Source organism: Mobula birostris, chromosome 11 (assembly GCF_030028105.1).
Source record: "Mobula birostris isolate sMobBir1 chromosome 11, sMobBir1.hap1, whole genome shotgun sequence".
In the NCBI taxonomy this organism is placed as follows: domain Eukaryota; kingdom Metazoa; phylum Chordata; class Chondrichthyes; order Myliobatiformes; family Myliobatidae; genus Mobula; species Mobula birostris.
In genome coordinates, this window is record NC_092380.1 from 100,417,686 (window position 1) to 100,435,582 (window position 17,897).

At 42.3% G+C, this 17,897-nt stretch overlaps 1 protein-coding gene across 2 annotated transcripts in view; it reads left to right on the plus strand.

The window, feature by feature from the left end:
* The window catches only part of tpcn2 (two pore segment channel 2), an 86,177-nt gene extending 68,841 nt beyond the window's left edge, over positions 1–17,336 (plus strand). For both annotated transcript variants that reach the window (XM_072272767.1, XM_072272768.1), the window contains 6 exons: positions 850–932; positions 5,839–5,929; positions 6,064–6,146; positions 14,479–14,560; positions 15,101–15,189; positions 16,632–17,336. In XM_072272767.1, coding sequence (XP_072128868.1) covers positions 850–932; positions 5,839–5,929; positions 6,064–6,146; positions 14,479–14,560; positions 15,101–15,189; positions 16,632–16,719 — 516 coding nt within the window. In that variant the 3' untranslated portion in view covers positions 16,720–17,336. The remainder of the gene's footprint in view (positions 1–849; positions 933–5,838; positions 5,930–6,063; positions 6,147–14,478; positions 14,561–15,100; positions 15,190–16,631) is intronic.
* The last annotated feature ends 561 nt before the right edge of the window (positions 17,337–17,897 follow it).

Below are 17,897 nucleotides of genomic sequence, written 5' to 3' on the forward strand. Positions count from 1 at the left end.
CTCAGCTGTGGAGACGCATTTTTAAACATCCACATTTCTGAGGTATTTCTCCCAGCCTTGTGGTTCAAGCAATCAGTGCGATCTTTTTGAATCAATAAATTGTGTAGGCTTGCTTCAAGCTCTAGAGCAGGGGTTCCATGGAGCCTTTACTTAATGCTATTGGTCCACGGCATATGAAAGGTTAGGAACCCCTGTTTTGGAGCCCAGATGCCTATTGGGCTGGAGCATGCAAATTTCCAATAATTATACTTCCCATCGCATTATGAAACTACTGAGTAATATGTGGGATTCTCTATTTTCACAACCAATTTGGGGGAAGTGTGGGTCATAGGGTTGGGGCTGAAGATATTTTGGAGAGCTGGTGCAATGCATCTTTATGGAGCTAGGCATCTGTGCTTTGTCATGGGAAGTGACTGTCAATACAGATGCTTGTGGTGTGCTCCTCCCCCTTCCCTTCCATGGTCTTCTACCCTCTCCTATCAGATTCCCCCTTCTCAAACCCTTTATCTCTTTCACTAATCAACTTCCCAGCTCTTTACTTCACCCCTCCCCCTCTCCTGGTTTCACCCATCACCTACCACCCTGTACTACTTCCTCCCCTTCCCCCACCTTCTTGCTCTGACTTTTCATCTTTTTTTTCCAGTCCTGATGAAGGGTCTCGGCCCAAAACATCAACTGTTTACTCTTTTCCATAAATGCTGCCTGGCCTGCTGAGTTCCTCCAGCATTTTGTGTATGTTGCCAAATACAGCTGTCACTTCACGGAATACAGCATTTCCCTTTTTATGTTCTCTAATTTCTACAAGGCTTAACACTCATTGTTCCAAGTGCTATTGTCTTTCTGTTGCAGGTTGCATATTATGTGTTTGCAATTGTTGGTGTCGTAATTTTTAAAGACAAAATACCAGTTCCCCATAACTTTACAAATTCAAGGTAAGTTTGATTCTGAGTACAAATCCTTATGTTTTTTAGTGGGTCTTAAACTGTTGGTGAAAGTATATATTCAAATGGTTCAACTTAATATCAGAGAGTGTATACAAAATACAACCTGAAATTCTTGCTCTTCACAGAGATAGCCACAAAATTAGAAACCTCAGAGAATGAATGATAGAAATAGCAGAACCCCAAAGCCCGAAATAAATAATAAATTACTTTTGTCATGTGTCCACTATTTTGGAAGTGGACAATGCACTTTGGGTCTGATTTGTCCTCTTCATAGCCTAAGCAAGTTTACTGTGAATGACCTGGGCACAGGAACGTCAGGGAACTAAAGGACAGATAGGTGTGTTAAGTCTCCAGTCTGTATTCAAAGGGTGGTTACGTGGGACTTGGGTTGTCTGCAGATGGGTGGGATGTTCGTCCAGAAGTTGGCTGACAAGCCAGTGTGGATGAAGGTTGGGGGCTCAGTGAGAAGTCTGTGGGTTCTGGAGTGGGAGTTCCATCTGGGCAGGAAGAACAAGGTTCAATGGACCCCGCCCCGGGTTCACAAACTGGTGAGATCGGCGTTTGATGCCTGGTGTCCAGGGCTCCGTCATCGGCAAATCCAGAGATCAAGGCCTGGTGATCGATGGGTCCTGTGCTCGTTGCAGAGGATCAGATTGGAAGTCCTGAAGTTGTTTGGCCGGAGCCTGGGTCTGTAAATCTCTGCGAGTCTGCTGGGGTACTCAAAGGCCCACTGCCTGCATGTTTGAAGCTGATGGAGGCTGAAGAAGACTGCCTGTCTCGGGGTTAGAGGATTGTGTATGTTTCTGAGTTGGAGAGAAGTATGCAGCTTGTTTTACTGTGATCTGTGTTGTTGTTCTGAGCATTGTGGGCATATTATGTTGGGGACCAAGATGTGAGGGACACTTACAGGCTACTCCCAGCACACTCTTGGGGTGTTGGCTGTGAACACAAGTGATGCACTTCTCTGTTTTGATGTATGCACGACCAATAAACTTGACTCTTGAGTGAGCTTGTAGTGCAGTTGGGATATGAGTTGTGAAAACCTGGCAAAAGGAGTTCAGCATGGGGAAGTATGAAGTCCTGTACCTTGGTAACCAAAAGGCAAATTATCTGCAAATCAATGGAGTTGAGAGGGATCTAGGCGTTATAGTGCATAAAAAGTTAGCAAGTGGGTCGACAAGCTGTTACAGAAGTGAGCGCAGTGTTGGGAAGTGCATGGTCATGCGCTTTGGTAGAAGGAATAAATGTGTGGTCAGTTTTCTAAGTGGTGAGAAAATTCAAAAATCCGAGGTCTAAAAGGGGCTTGGGAGGCCTTGTGCAGGTTTCCGTAAAGGTTAGTTTGCAGGTTGAGTTGGTGTTGAGGAAGGCAAATGCACTGTGAGCATACATTTTGAGAGGACTAGAGTATAAAAACAAAGATGTAATGCCGAGGCACTGGTGAGGCCTCACATGGAGTATTATGAGCAGTTTTGGGCCCCTTGTTTACATAGAAACATAGAAACATAGAAAATAGGTGCAGGAGTAGGCCATTCGGCCCTTCGAGCCTGCACCACCATTTATTATGATCATGGCTGATCATCCAACTCAGAACACCGCCCCAGCCTTCCCTTCATACCCCCTGATCCCCGTAGCCACAAGGGCCATATCTAACTCCCTCTTAAATATAGCCAATGAACTGGCCTCAACTGTTTCCTGTGGCAGAGAATTCCACAGATTCACCACTCTCTGTGTGAAGAAGTTTTTCCTAATCTCGGTCCTAAAAGGCTTCCCCTCTATCCTCAAACTGTGACCCCTCATTCTGGACTTCCCCAACATCGGGAACAATCTTCCTGCATCTAGCCTGTCCAATCCCTTTAGGATCTTATACGTTTCAATCAGATCCCCCCTCAATCTTCTAAATTCCAACGAGTACAAGCCCAGTTCATCCAGTCTTTCTTCATATGAAAGTCCTGCCATCCCAGGAATCAATCTGGTGAACCTTCTCTGTACTCTGTCTATGGCAAGGATGTCTTTCCTCAGATTAGGGGACCAAAACTGCACACAATACTCCAGGTGCGGTCTCACCAAGGCCTTGTACAACTGCAGTAGTACCTCCCTGCTCCTGTACTCAAATCCTCTCGCTATAAATGCCAGCATACCATTCGCCTTTTTCACCGCCTGCTGTACCTGCATGCCCACTTTCAATGACTGGTGTATAATGACACCCAGGTCACGTTGCACCTCCCCTTTTCCTAATCGGCCACCATTCAGATAATAATCTGTTTCCCTATTTTTGCCACCAAAGTGGATAACTTCACATTTATCCACATTAAATTGCATCTGCCATGAATTTGCCCACTCACCCAACCTATCCAAGTCACCCTGCATCCTCTTAGCATCCTCCTCACAGCTAACACTGCCACCCAGCTTCGTGTCATCCGCAAACTTGGAGATGCTGCATTTAATTCCCTCATCCAAGTCATTAATATATATTGTAAACAACTGGGGTCCCAGCACTGAGCCTTGCGGTACCCCACTAGTCACTGCCTGCCATTCTGAAAAGGTCCTGTTTATTCCCACTCTTTGCTTCCTGTCTGCTAACCAACTCTCCACCCACACCAATACCTTACCCCCAATACCGTGTGCTTTAAGTTTGCACACTAATCTCCTGTGTGGTACCTTGGCAAAAGCCTTCTGAAAATCCAAATATACCACATCCACTGGTTCTCCCCTATCCACTTTACTAGTTACATCCTCAAAAAATTCTATGAGATTCGTCAGACATGATTTTCCTTTCACAAAACCATGCTGACTTTGTCCGATCATTTCACCACTTTCCAAATGTGCTGTTATCACATCCTTGATAACTGACTCCAGCAGTTTCCCCACCACCGAAGTTAGGCTAACCGGTCTATAATTCCCCGGTTTCTCTCTCCCTCCTTTTTTAAAAAGTGGAGTTACATTAGCCACTCTCCAATCCTCAGGAACTAGTCCAGAATCTAACGAGTTTTGAAAAATTATCACTAATGCATCCACTATTTCTTGGGCTACTTCCTTAAGCACTCTGGGATGCAGACCATTTGGCCCTGGGGATTTATCTGCCTTCAATCCCTTCAATTTACCTAACACCACTTCCCTACTAACATGTATTTCGCTCAGTTCCTCCATCTCACTGGACCCTCTGTCCCCTACTATTTCTGGAAGATTATTTATGTCCTCCTTAGTGAAGACAGAACCAAAGTAATTATTCAATTGGTCTGCCATGTCCTTGCTCCCCATAATCAACTCACCTGTTTCTGCCTGCAGGGGACCTACATTTGTCTTTACCAGTCTTTTCCTTTTTACATATCTATAAAAGCTTTTACAGTCCGTTTTTATGTTGCCTGCCAGTTTTCTCTCATAATCTTTTTTCCCCTTCCTAATTAAGCCCTTTGTCCTCCTCTGCTGAACTCTGAATTTCTCCCAGTCCTCAGGTGAGCCACTTTCTCTGGCTAATTTGTATGCTGCTTCTTTGGAATTGATACTATCCCTAATTTCTCTTGTCAGCCACGGGTCCACTACCTTCCTTGATTTATTCTTTTGCCAAACAGGGATGAACATTTGTTGCAGTTCATCCATGCAACCTTTAAATGCTTGCCATTGCATATCCACCGTCAATCCTTTAAGTGTCATTTGCCAGTCTATCTTAGCTAATTCACATCTCATACCTTCAAAGTTACCCCTCTTTAAGTTCAGAACCTTTGTTTCTGAATTAACTATGTCACTCTCCATCTTAATGAAGAATTCCACCATATTATGGTCACTCTTACCCAAGGGACCTCTCACGACAAGATTGCTAATTAACCCTTCCTCATTGCTCAAAACCCAGTCCGGAATAGCCTGCTCTCTAGTCGGTTCCTCGACATGTTGGTTCATGTTGCTGACATTGGAGAGAGTTCAAAGAAGGTTCATGAAAATGATTCCAGGAATGAAAAACTCCTCATTTGAGGAGCGTTTGATGGCTCTGGGACTGTACTCAGTGGAATTTCAAAGAATGGGGCAGGAGTTGGGGATATCTCATTGAATCCTACTGAATGTCGAAAGGCTGAGATAGTGTATGTGGAGAGGATGTTTCCTGTAGTGGGGGAGTCTAGGACCAGAGGGTACAACCTCAGAACAGAGGAACATCCAGATAAAACAGAGATGGGGAGGAATTTCTTTAGCTAGAACGTGGTGAATCTGTTGAATTTATTGCCACAGGCAGCTTTGGAGGCCAAGTCATTGGGTATATTTAAAGTGGAGGTTGATAGAATCTGGATGTCAAGGTATGAAAGGTTATGGGGAAAAGGCAGGAGAATGAGGTTGAGAGGGAAATGGATCAGCCATGATCAAGTGCCAGAGTAGATGCATTGGGCCAAAGGAGCAGAATTAGGACAATGTCTTGTGGTCTTGTATATCCAGTCACAGTTTGTGATGTTGAATGGAGGGTCTGGCTTGTGGATCCTAGTGACCAGCTCCTGCTATTTTCTTGTGTTACTATGTTCAGGTAATGGCCACGCACAGCTACTTCCAGTTGAGAACAGCAACTGGTGATCAGGATGGGAACGTATCCCTCAGTCATAAGTCTGAGGCCTGTTACCTCTGTCTATTCATCCCAGTTTGTATAGTTCAGCTACTCTTAACAGAGTGATTTGGAAAGGGAAATGCAGCTAAGATTGGTATGAGTGAATGACGAGGTTACAGGGCCCTCAAATATACAAATGAAAATGATTTTGTATTGCATTGAGAAAGCATTGTTCCTTTCTGCTCTGTATTTTGCTTGGACTCTCATTCACTAACTTTGTATATCACAAACAACTCTTTTAATCGGATGTGAAAATATTGCTTTTTAATGTCAGAAATTGAGGCTGGTGCTATTTGTGCTCTTTGCTTTTAGTTTTAATGAAGACACCCCAGAGAACCTAACACGTCAGTGTGGCACCTATGAACAACTGAATTATTGGCCCAACAATTTCAATGACTTTGCTGTAAGTTGTCACATTCTGTGTCAAAAATGGCTGAAGTTTCTGCCATGAAGCTTGGCTCCTGATAATAACCGCCAACTGTATGTATTAGATGCTTTCAGGAATGAATGGCTGTAATTGGTTTCTGTTTACAACAGGCTGCTTTGGTTACCTTATGGGATGTAATGGTGGTGAACAACTGGCAGGTTTTCCTCGATGTCTTTTCAAGATATGTAAACCCGTGAGTACATTCCCTGACCCACTGGGTTGCTCCAGGTTTTTGTTTGTTGCTGCTGTTTATATTAAAATATTGATTTTGGCCTGTTCTTATTGCCAACGGTGAGAGAGTGGAGTTTAACCCGTGTGTGGGGTATGGTACAGAAGTTGTTACTGCGTTATCATGTGTGGAAAGTGGAACTATATTGTATGGTTTTAAAAAAAAAGTGACTTTGATTTCCAAAATGTTTTCTGTTTATTCTGCAGAGATGCAACCTGACCTGCTGAGTTCCTCCAGCATTATGTGTGTGTGTGTGTGTGTGTGTTCCTTTGACTGTGTTGGTTTTCAAGATTCTGATGAAATTGATCATGAATGGTTACTTCACCTTTTCTTTCTCATAACATATATCAAAGCAGCTTGCTACCTTTTGTTAATAGGCCCATGCACATGATTAAATGTTTCCTCCTTGGGGCCTTAGGCCATTAATGACCTTCATTCAAAGTCAATGATATGGTTGAAGTTCATCAGTATTTCTGTAATTCCTTGTATCCACTGTATAGCGGATTGACCTATACAGCTTCACCATAGCTCTGTAAGCTAGCTTTGCCCGTTTCCATCTCTCACGATGGGGATGTTGGGTTGGACTTTGAGAGGCAAAGGCTTCTTAATGTGTCAAAATCTAAAGTTTTTGAATACCTCCAATAAGCTTGAGAAATCTCCTTCCCACCCTCCCCCCACCTCTGCCCCTTCCCTCTTCAGTCCTGATGAAGGGTTCCGGCCCGAAACGTTGACTGATTGTTTCCATGGATGCTGCCCGACCTGCTGAGTTCCTCCAGCGTGTTGTGAGTGTTGCTTTAACCCCAGCATCTGCAGAGTATTTTGTGTTCAGAATTAGGCCATTTTGCCTATTGAGGTAAAAATGGCATGTTTTCAACTGATGGTTGCCCCTTCTGTCTCCAGGCTTTCAAGGAAGTGTTTAACCAAACTTTGTGTATTTTATTTTCTGCATGTAGGGGAAACTCATTGGATTTGATTGTCCCTTGAATTATGTATTTTTCTCGAGTTGTCAGCGTTAAAACACGACTAATATCTGGGTTGTTTGGCTAATGACTTCCAATCAGTTTTTTTTGTCTCTATTTTGCTTATATTTTTTTCTTTGTATTATTGACTGGCACCATTGGTATTGGCAAGGCTTGCTGTATTTCTTGCTGAACTATATTTGCATGTTGTCATGAAGCGCCACCATGTGGCCAAATTAAGCAATGACAGGAAATACAGAGGATGAATGGCTTTTGAATAGCAAACGATTGCAATGACTTATGAACTTGTGTCAGATAGGGCAGACTTTGTAGCTTAACTTTTATTCTTTCTTGGGATATAGACTAAGTATTGAACCTCCCAACCTTGTGGGGAATATGTATCTAATGTACTGTTAGAATTTAGACAAAGAATTTGGCAATGAAACTGTGGATATGGTAGTATTAATGATCTACTTCCATGCTGTGACACTGCCTCTGTTTGTTTAGGATGGTGTGTGTTAGATATGTGGGTTATGACCGGGTGGATTCGCTTAGCACTATTGCAGAAGGATGTTTATTAAGTGCGTCAAAAATCAAACTTACAAAAATTTGTGAAAATAGCAAAAAGAAAGCTGCCAATATTTACTAGAAGATATATACCAGAGAACACAATAGTAGACAATAGACAGTAGGTGCAGGAGTAGGCCATTCGGCCCTTTGAGCCAACACCGCCATTCACTGTGATCATGGCTGATCATCCACAATCAGTACCTAGTTCCTGCCTTATCCCCATAACCTTTGATTCTGCTATCTTTAAGAGCTCTATCCATCAGTACTTGAAGTACTGTGTCCAGTTCTGGTCGCCTCACTATAGGAAGGATGTGGAAGCATTGGAAAGGGTACAGAGGAGATTTACCAGGATGCTGCCTGGTTTAGAGAGTATAGATTTTGATCAGAGATTAGGGGAGCTAGGGCTTTACTCTTTGGAGAGGAGGAGGATGAGAGGAGACATGATAGAGGTGTACAAGATAATAAGAGGAATAGATAGCGTGGATAGCCAGAGCCTCTTCCCCAGGGCACCACTGCTCAATACAAGAGGACATGGCTTTAAGGTAAGGGGTAAGAAGTTCAAGGGGGATATTAGAGGAACGTTTTTTACTCAGAGAGTGGTTGGTGCGTGGAATGCATTGCCTGAGTCAGTGGTGGAGGCAGATACACTAGTGAAGTTTAAGAGACTACTAGACAGGTACATGGAGGAATTTAAGGTGGGGGCTTATATGGGAGGCAGGGTTTGAGGGTCGGCACAACATTGTGGGCTGAAGGGCCTGTATTGTGCTGTACTGTTCTATGGTTCTATCTCTTTCTTGAAAGCATCCAGAGACTTGGCCTCCACAGCCTTCTGGGGCAGAGCATTCCATACATCCACCACTCTCTGGGTGAAAAAGTTTTTCCTCAACTCCGTTCTAAATAGCCTACCCCTTATTCTTAAACTGTGGCCTCTGGTTCTGGATTCACCCATCAGCGGGAACATGCTTCCTGCCTCCAGCGTGTCCAATCCCTTAATAATCTTAAATGTTTCAATAAGATCCCCTCTCAGCCTTCTAAATATACAAGCCCAGTCGCTCCAATCTTTTGACATATGACAGTCCTGCTATCCCAGGAATTAACCTTGTGAACCTAGGCTGCACTCCCTCAATAGCAAGAATGCTCTTCCTCAAATTTGGAGACCAAAACTACACACAGTACTCCAGGTGTGGTCTCACCAGGGCCCTGTACAGCTGCAGAAGGACCTCTTTGCTCTTATACTCAATTCCCCTTGTTATGAAGGCCAGCATGCCGTTAGCTTTCTTCACTGCCTGCTGTACTTGCATGCTTGCTTTCAGTGACTGATGTACAAAAACACCTAGATCTCGTTGTACTTCCCCTTTTCCTAACTTGACTCCATTTAGATAATAATCTGCCTTCCCGATCTTACCACCAAAGTGGATAACCTCACATTTATCCACATTAAACTGCATCTGCCCACTCACCCAGCCAGTCCAAGTCACCCTGCATTCTCATAACATCCTCCTCACATGTCACACGGCCACCCAGCTTTGTGTCATTGGCAAATTTGCTAATGTTACTTTTAATTCCCTCATCTAAATCATTAATACATATTGTAAACAGCTGCAGTCCCAGCACTGAACCCTGCGGTACCCCACTGGTCACTGCCTGCCATTCCGAAAGGAACTCATTAATCGCTACTCTTTGTTTTCTGTCAGCCAGCCAATTTTCAATCCATGTCAGTACTCTGCCCCCAATACCATGTGCTCTAATTTTGCCCACTGATCTCCTATGTGGGACTTTATCAAAGGCTTTCTGAAAGTCCAGGTACACTACATCCACTGGCTTTCCCTTGTCCATTTTCACAGTTACATCCTCAAAAAATTCCAGAAGATTAGTCGAGCATGATTTCCCCTTCGTAAATCCATGCTGACTCAGACCGATCCTGTTACTGCTATCCAGATGTGTCGTAATTTCATCTTTTATAATTGACTCCAGCATCTTTCCCACCACCGACATCAGACTAACCGGTCTATAATTCCCTGTTTTCTCTCTTCCTCCCTTCTTGAAGAGAGGGACAACATTAGCCACCCTCCAATCCACAGGAACTGATCCTGAATCTATAGAACATTGGAAAATGATTACCAATGTGTCCACGATTTCTAAAGCCACCTCCTTAAGTACCCTGGGATGCAGACCATCAGGTCCTGGGGACCTATCAGCCTTCAGACCCAACAGTCTATCCAACACCATTTCCTGCCTAATATAAATTTCCTTCAGTTCATCCATTACCCTAGGTCCTTTGGCCACTATTATAGCTGTATACTATTTTTGTCCGGTGTGAACTCCTAGCAGCTCCAATCTCTCTGCTACTGAGTGATGATCCCTGTTTATTAGGGCGACAGGACATATCATCTTCAATTACCTGCAAAGTGAATTTAAGACTACACATGAATTAGAATCTGATGCACCCCACAATGTAGTTACAGCCATATTACAAATTAAACAGATGTATCCTCCTTAAATACAGCATGCAAACAACATATACACATTTGCATATCCCATTACCAAAGAAGTAGAATACTCTGCCGTGTACGGGGGAAATGCACCATCAATTCATCCCATTAGGACCCATTATGAGAATATATTGGGATAAGACATTGAAGTGTGCGCACTTAGCGCAATGACAGCAGAATGACAAGGTTGTGTGTGCGTGCGCAAGGAGTGCATTTACCAAGCGCTCTCTGTCACAATGTATGACCTGGGGAATTTATAGTTGGTAGCTGAGCACTTGTGTGTTATTTCAGCACTTGAGGTACCTGTCTCATAGTGGGGCAGGTCCTCAGCCACGAAAGTTTGGGAGTTCAATTGAAGATACTTCTGTGCAGATGGTTGACAGTTTAGTGCTAGACTTGACTATAAAAGTGGTTCCTATTCAGGCACAGGACCTCTAAATTTGCCTTGGTATGGGCGATTGGGTTTGGCATGTTTTGTCCCGGTTGAAAATTTACCATGTTTCTTTTGCGGTCACAAGAGACAAGCCGAAGAGATGAATAATGAATATTAGGTACTTTTAATGCCCTCTGTACTGATACCAGCTCTTTATTCCTGGTCAATTTACTGACTATCTATGCGATTTGAACTGGTCCCGTAATGTAATGTAAAATTGCCTCAGTGTTGAACTTGTATACTAAATTTGTGTTTTATATATGATGGCTCTTTATTCTTTCCTTTCATCCTGTAATTCTGCATACATTACTCTGACAATTATTCTTTTGGCCTTTCGCTTAACCTAGTTATATCCCTTGCAAATTGCCCTCCTTCTTGCTTTCTTGCGTTTTTATATAGTCTGTCATGTGCTACATGCTAGCCACTTAAATGCATCGATTCCGGCCAGCTCCTTGCAAGTTTTCCATCCGTGCTCGGTTAAATGTTGAGCTAGTAACTCACCACCGTAAAAAAAAAAAACAGATTAAATGCTAAAGAGATGGCGAGGTTGCCGACCTATGTGGCGCAAGGTGTGGAGATGATCAATAATTGGAGATGCAAACACGAGGAAATCTGCAGATGCTGGAATTTCAAGCAACACACAAAAAAGTTGCTGGTGAATGCAGCAGGTCAGGCAGCATCTCTAGGAAGGGGTACAGTCGACCCCCCCCACCCCCTTTCTTTCTCCCTAGGCCTCCCGTTCCATGATCCTCTCATATCCCTTTTGCCAATCAACTGTCCAGTTCTTGGCTCCATCCCTCCCCCTTCTGTCTTCTCCAATCATTTCAGATCTCCCCCTCCCCCTCCCACTTTCAAATCTCTTACTATCTCTTCTTTCAGTTAGTCCTGATGAAGGGTCTCGGCCCGAAACGTTGACTGTACCTCTTCCTAGAGATGCTGCCTGGCCTGCTGCGTTTACCAGCAACTTTCCTATAATAACTAGAGATACTGCCTTTTGTTTTTTAAACTTTTCCCTATCTGCTGAAAGCTAACTTGTGTTTCTCTTTCTAATTCTAACTAAGTCCTGGACTTGAAAGATTAACTGATATTACTCCCACAGATGCTGCCCAACGTGCTGAGTGTTTCCAGCATTCTGTTTTGGTTGCTTTCACACCTGTTAGTGGCAGGTTTGGCCACAATTCCCTCTCTCTTCAACCCTGTCACTGAATGCACCTTGTAAACAGTTGACATTCCAGCTCTGATCCCTGTGGCATCCTATTAGTCTGAAGTTGGCAACCTGCAAAATGACCCATTAATCCTGACTGTTTTAGTAATTAGACAATCTTTGCTAGTTATTTTAATTTATTTCTTGATACAGCGTGGAATAGGCCCTTCTGGCCCTTTTTAGCCCCGCCGCGCAGCAACCCCTGGTTTAACGATAGCCTAATCTAGGGACAATTTGCAATGACCAATTAACCTATCAACCAGTACATCTTTGGATGTGGGTGGAAACCCACGAGATCACGGGGAGAATGTGCCTTAGAGGTAGTGGTGGGAATTGAACCTGGGTCACCTGTACTTAAAAAAACGTTGTGCTAACCACTGTGCTATCATGCCACCCCAGTGTCATAACCCTGAATGTCATAAGCTCTTGATTTGTGGAATAAGTTTAATATTTTCCACCTTTTTATCAAATGCCTTTAGGAATCCCATTGCTACAGTTCCCGCTGTAATCCATTTTGCTGATTGCATCTACAAAAAAAACATTTTATTCTGGCACTTTCCTTTCATAAAATTATGTCAATTTGATTTTTGAATAGCCTAATTTTAGCCTTTTCACGTAACTTAGGATAACTCATTTGCAAAACACACAAAATGCTGAGGAACTCAGCAGGCCAGGCAGCATTTTTGCAAAAGAGTATAATCGATGTTTCGAGCTGAGATCCTTCATCGGGACTGGAGAAAAATATCAGTCAGAATTAGAAGGTGGTGGGAGGAGAGGAAGAAAGAAGGTGAAATCGGAGGTGGGCGTGGTGGTGATGGTGTGGATGGGAGAGGTGAAGTACAGAGCTAGGAAGTTGATCAGTGAAAGAGATACAGGGCTGGAGAAGGAGTATCGGATAGGAGAAGGCCTTGGAAGGAAGAAAATTGGGGAGGAGCACCAGAGGGAGGTGATAGGCAGGTAGGGAGATGAGGTAAGAGAGGGAATGGTGAAGGGGGAGGGGGCATTACTAGAAGTTAAAGAAGTTGATGTTCATCCCATCAGGTTGAGGGCTACCCAGACGGAATATAAGCTGTTGCTCCTCCATCCTGAGTGTGCCTTCATTGAGGCCACAGACTGACAAGGGGATGGGAAGTGGAATTAAAATAAGTAGCCACGGGGAGATCCTGCTTTTTCTGGCAGACATAGCATAGGTGCTCAGTGAAGCGGTCTCCCAGTCTACGTTGGGTCTCACCGATTTACAGGAGGCCACACTGGCAGCACTGGATACAGTAGATGCCCAAAATGTTGACTGTTTATTCCCCTCCATAGAAGCTGCCTGACCTGCTGAGTTCCTCCAGTGTTTTGTGAGCGTTGCTCTGGAATTTTTTTTAAATTATCGTCCGTGGACTCCCCCTTTCTCATTTGCCATTGTGTTATTTTGGATAATCAGTTGCAATTCTGGAAGTTTTGTAGTTAGTTTACCATCCAATTACTGTTGTGAAGAATGAGTTTAAGTTAACATTGTTCAGGGTGGTGCTGAGTTCATGTAGTGGAACGGGAACTGTATGAACCTTTTGCCACGAGAACTGTAGCCGAGTTCCTTGTGAAACAGTGGATTCTGGTTAATTGGGACACATCTTGGTACACTGGGTACATTTTGGCCCAATTATGTAGCTACCCCAATTAGCTGAAATTTCATCAAAATGGCTAAAAAGGTATAAAATAGACAAACTACCATTTAACTGAGTAACAATTAAGTATTTAAATGAAATACAGAACAAATTGGAACACTAGCAAAACTACTATAGTACTATAAAACTGCTTATTCGTTCTTAATAGTTACCCAGAGAGAAATTCATCCAGTGTATACTACTTTTAACTGTAAATGAGCAAAATCAGCACAGACACCTAGTGCAGGTAATGGACTGTCTTCATACAATGATTTAGATGATTGCATCCTTCAGATCTTCATTTTCATTGTTAACATTCAAGATGATTACCTTGTAGTAGTGAAGTCATTTCATATTCACTCCTGGCTGTTTCTGGCATCTCCAAGTCTGAATGCTTGAAACTGCGGTGAGCAAAACAGTTCTGAATTTGTTTTGTTTTCCTGCTTATTTCTGGCCAATATCATTGATGAAAATCACTGATTTTTGAAGGCAAACACAAGCAACTGATGCTATTTAAAATTGTTCACTCTGAGCACTGTGTAGTGTGTAAGAGCCACACAAATGCCAGTGACTGACGCTAGTTAGAAACTGTTCAGCAACAGTCTTCTGTCCCAATTAAGAGGCATAGTGTCCCAGATAAAGGAAGGGTATCCTGGCTATTTTCTGAATTAGTTTTAGTTCTCCAAGAGTTATCCCAAATAATGGCTATCCCACTTCACCGATGGCCCAATTGACAGGACTCCACTGTAGTTAAAATTGAATGTGAAATGAAGTGGAGATTTTGTCTTGATTGTATTTGACTGTGTAATTTTGTGACTTAGTATCATTGACAAAAACCAAGCAATGTAAAGCAGCAGCTATTTGTTTAAATTTTGTGTACATTTTTCTGTGTGTCTTTGGGTTAGCGATTTATTCCATTCAGCAAGAACACTTTAATAATGGATGGCATCTTGTTTAATTTCTAAGGTCTTTGCCTTTTCATCTTGCAGGTGGTCCAAGCTCTATTTTGTAGCTTGGTGGCTGGTTTCCTCTGTTATTTGGGTTAACCTCTTTGTGGCTTTGATTCTTGAGGTAAGTATAATTCAAAAAAAAAAAGCAAAACTACTTACTGCAATAACTCCTGTCTGTTGACAAAGTTCCACTTGAAGGGGATCATTTTTTAAAATTAAGGCTTTGGATTAAAAGCTGATTTCCTGACCCAAAGTAGGAATTGAAAATGCAAGCACGTCTGGGAATGAAGAATTGTCTTTGCGATTGTATACAATTAAACCTTAGTTAAATCTGTGTTGATTTGCCCTTTCACTTGATGTGCAGGTTCTTCAGTGACCCTGCATCCTTGTCCAAGTACATGCTCCATGACTGGAAGACCATCAGAATGCAAAGCACTTAGTTAGCCTTGATGTGAACTTTCTGTAAGCAGGAATTGAACACAGTTGGTGGCGACTCTGCTGCTAGTTTGCACTGACAAGGAGGTCCGATTTTAACTGAACGTGGCATTAACTCTATATTAGAATGTTTGAACTACAGTACATTCTATATCTTTATGAAGATTTTTAACATGGTATTTTTTAATGGAATGTATCACATGACATACCCTTCTGCTTGACACAGAACTTCATTCATAAATGGGATCGGAGCTATCATCTGTCTGTCTCAGATCAGGAATCTGAGTATCAGATGAGTGTGCAGGATATGTTCAGGTGAGTACCTTCCCATTTCCTGTGGATCTTTTAGAATTTTTGTCGTCCTCCTTCAGTAAGGTGGAGGCCGACCCAATCTTTGGGCTCACAACCAATTCCCTGCCCAATCCCTTTTGATTCTGTTGTAGCTAAAATGTCTGTTGGTCTCAGCTCCTGCAGCTCTCTGGGACAGGGAGCTCCAAACATTTACCATCAGAGTTATTTTGGTCCCGAATGGCTGACCCCTTTTCATGAAACTATGGCCTCCAATAAATCCAACAAGGGAACCATTCTCCTGGCCAGTTCTGATTTTTACGTGGACTGAAATGAATTTGGTGAAGACTGGCTTCTGTTAAGTTTGAGATCTCGGGTGAAATCTGGAGCATTTCTGCTTGAATATAATTGTGAATGCTTCCACCTTGAATTTCGTGGTCACTTGAAGGACAGGGATGGCCTTGGAGATGTTTCCTCCCAGTTTCTGTTTACCATTTTCAGCCAAATGTGGTCAGACTGCACACTTTGATCTATTACCTATGAGATGGCTTTAGCTGTTGATTGCATGCATGTAACTCAGCCTGACTGCCAGTTTCACTCACCTGGGCTTTATTTTAAGATGGGTTTGATAATATGTAATCAGTGCTGTACCGGTACTGAGGCCCAAAATCTTTTACTACTTAAATCAATGACTTGGGTGAAAGCCAGAAGTGTATTTGCTATTTTTTTCCACAGCGCATTAATAGATAGGAAAGTAAATTGTAAAGAATACGTGAGTAGGCCTCAGGGAAATGTAGAAAGATGAAGCGAGTTGGCAAATGCAAGCATAATGTCAATTTGTCCACTTTAGCACAACAACTCAAAACAAATTATTATTTAATTTATAACTGATTTGCAAAATGGAGATGCAAGGCGATCTGGAGGTCATAATTTTTGGATAGCATCCTCAGATTTTCTAAAGGCCTGAATTTGGGTGTTGCGAGTAAATACAGAGGATAACAGTATTGTTATTTCCAGCAAGTAGAATTGAAAATGAAGATATGGAGATTGTGCTTCAGAGGCGAACATCCTAATGTTCTTTCCCATCCCTCAATTAAGGACACTTGTTTAGGTTCTCCTCTGGATAATTCATTGAGATCTCGATTTTTCTCAAAGAGTTGGGAGATGGTATTTGTCATTTGTAACAAGAAAAAGAGATGGATTGCTTTTGGAAAGCACCAGTATTCACCTTGGTTTTATTTAGAACATAATACAACACAGTACAGGCTCTATGGTCCACAATATTGTGCTGATCTTATAGCCTGCTCTATGATCAATCTAACAGTTCCTACCTACATTGCCCTCCATTTTTCTCTCAGCCATTGGACTAAGAGTTTAAATGTTCCTATGTTTTTTGTATCACAAATGTCACCAATGTTTTTGTGACTTCTGGTAATCTCATCTAATTCCAAATTTTTAAAAAATATTAGGGATGATTTGGAGGAGCCAACTGAGGAAGCGTTGTTGGAGAGACTGCGACAGCACCCACACCTCCATTTACCCAAGGGACCCATGTAGTCTTCTCTCTGCAGCACAAGAACACTTTTTGGAATGTGACTTTGTTTCTGGGCTTTGTGCAAGTGCCTCGCTCTCACCTGGTTTGGGTGTTGTACGAATTGCTGACCTTTAACAATTGTCTCTAGAACTAAACGAGCAAACAAAGTTGTTTCAACTATTAACGATGACCCTCAATTTCCCATAGTATTGCATATGGTTTGTAAATGCACATAATTCTTTTTATCAAATATTTGAGATTTTTAAACACTTTTTTCCAGTCCATTTTAAATGCTGTCAATACTTTGTTCAGCGGTTTCAGAAAAGAATGACTGTAAAACAATGGGAAAACGTTGGGGGAACCAAATGCAGCTGATAAATCTTCAGTGCATAAATCTACCTTGTCCTCTCCATACTTGTTACTTGTTTCATAGGTCTTGGTATTTTTCACTATTTGTGGCTTCATCTGAACTAAAGCGCTGCAGTGGGGAAGTTGTTTATAATGGAGATATTCTGTCATTTTGGAAATGTTCTTTAGGACTTGCAAAATATGGATAACGCTTGTACACAATACTTGAAATGACTGCTAGTTAAACTTGGTCAGAGGACAAATAACCTGTTTTGTATGATATGAATTAAAGGCAACTATTTTTCTTATTTGATCTCGAGTTTGTGTGTTAGTGCCAATTGCTACTTTACGATGTCAACCCCCGCCCCGCCCCCAAAAACCGCTCGGAGACTAAGCATGAGGACAGCACTATGACACAACAATAAAGCTTGAAAGAGTACATTTAATTCTTTGTTAAGAAATCAGCAAAGACGAACAATCTTGTAGCAATAAAAAACAAATGGAACTAAAACTAGTGCTATAATGAAATAAGCGGCGTAATAATGATATAATAGCAATCTAGTGGGAAATAAACAAGCTTAGCATTCCAAGAGCAATCAACAAAAAAAATCATTCCGGCTGCCTCTCTGGTTCTAGTTCAGAATAAATTGAGTTAAAGACAAAGTATGAATTTGTAACTATACTCATTTGCTTCTACTACACCCCAACCCATGTGACAAATTACCCATCATAAATGTGTAACACAAAGTACAATACAGACAGAAAGTAGATACATGGCACCTGCAGGCAGGATATCCTGTGGGAAGTTACTCCCCAAAAATTTCCACATGTTCAGGGCACATTGGGAGTGTGA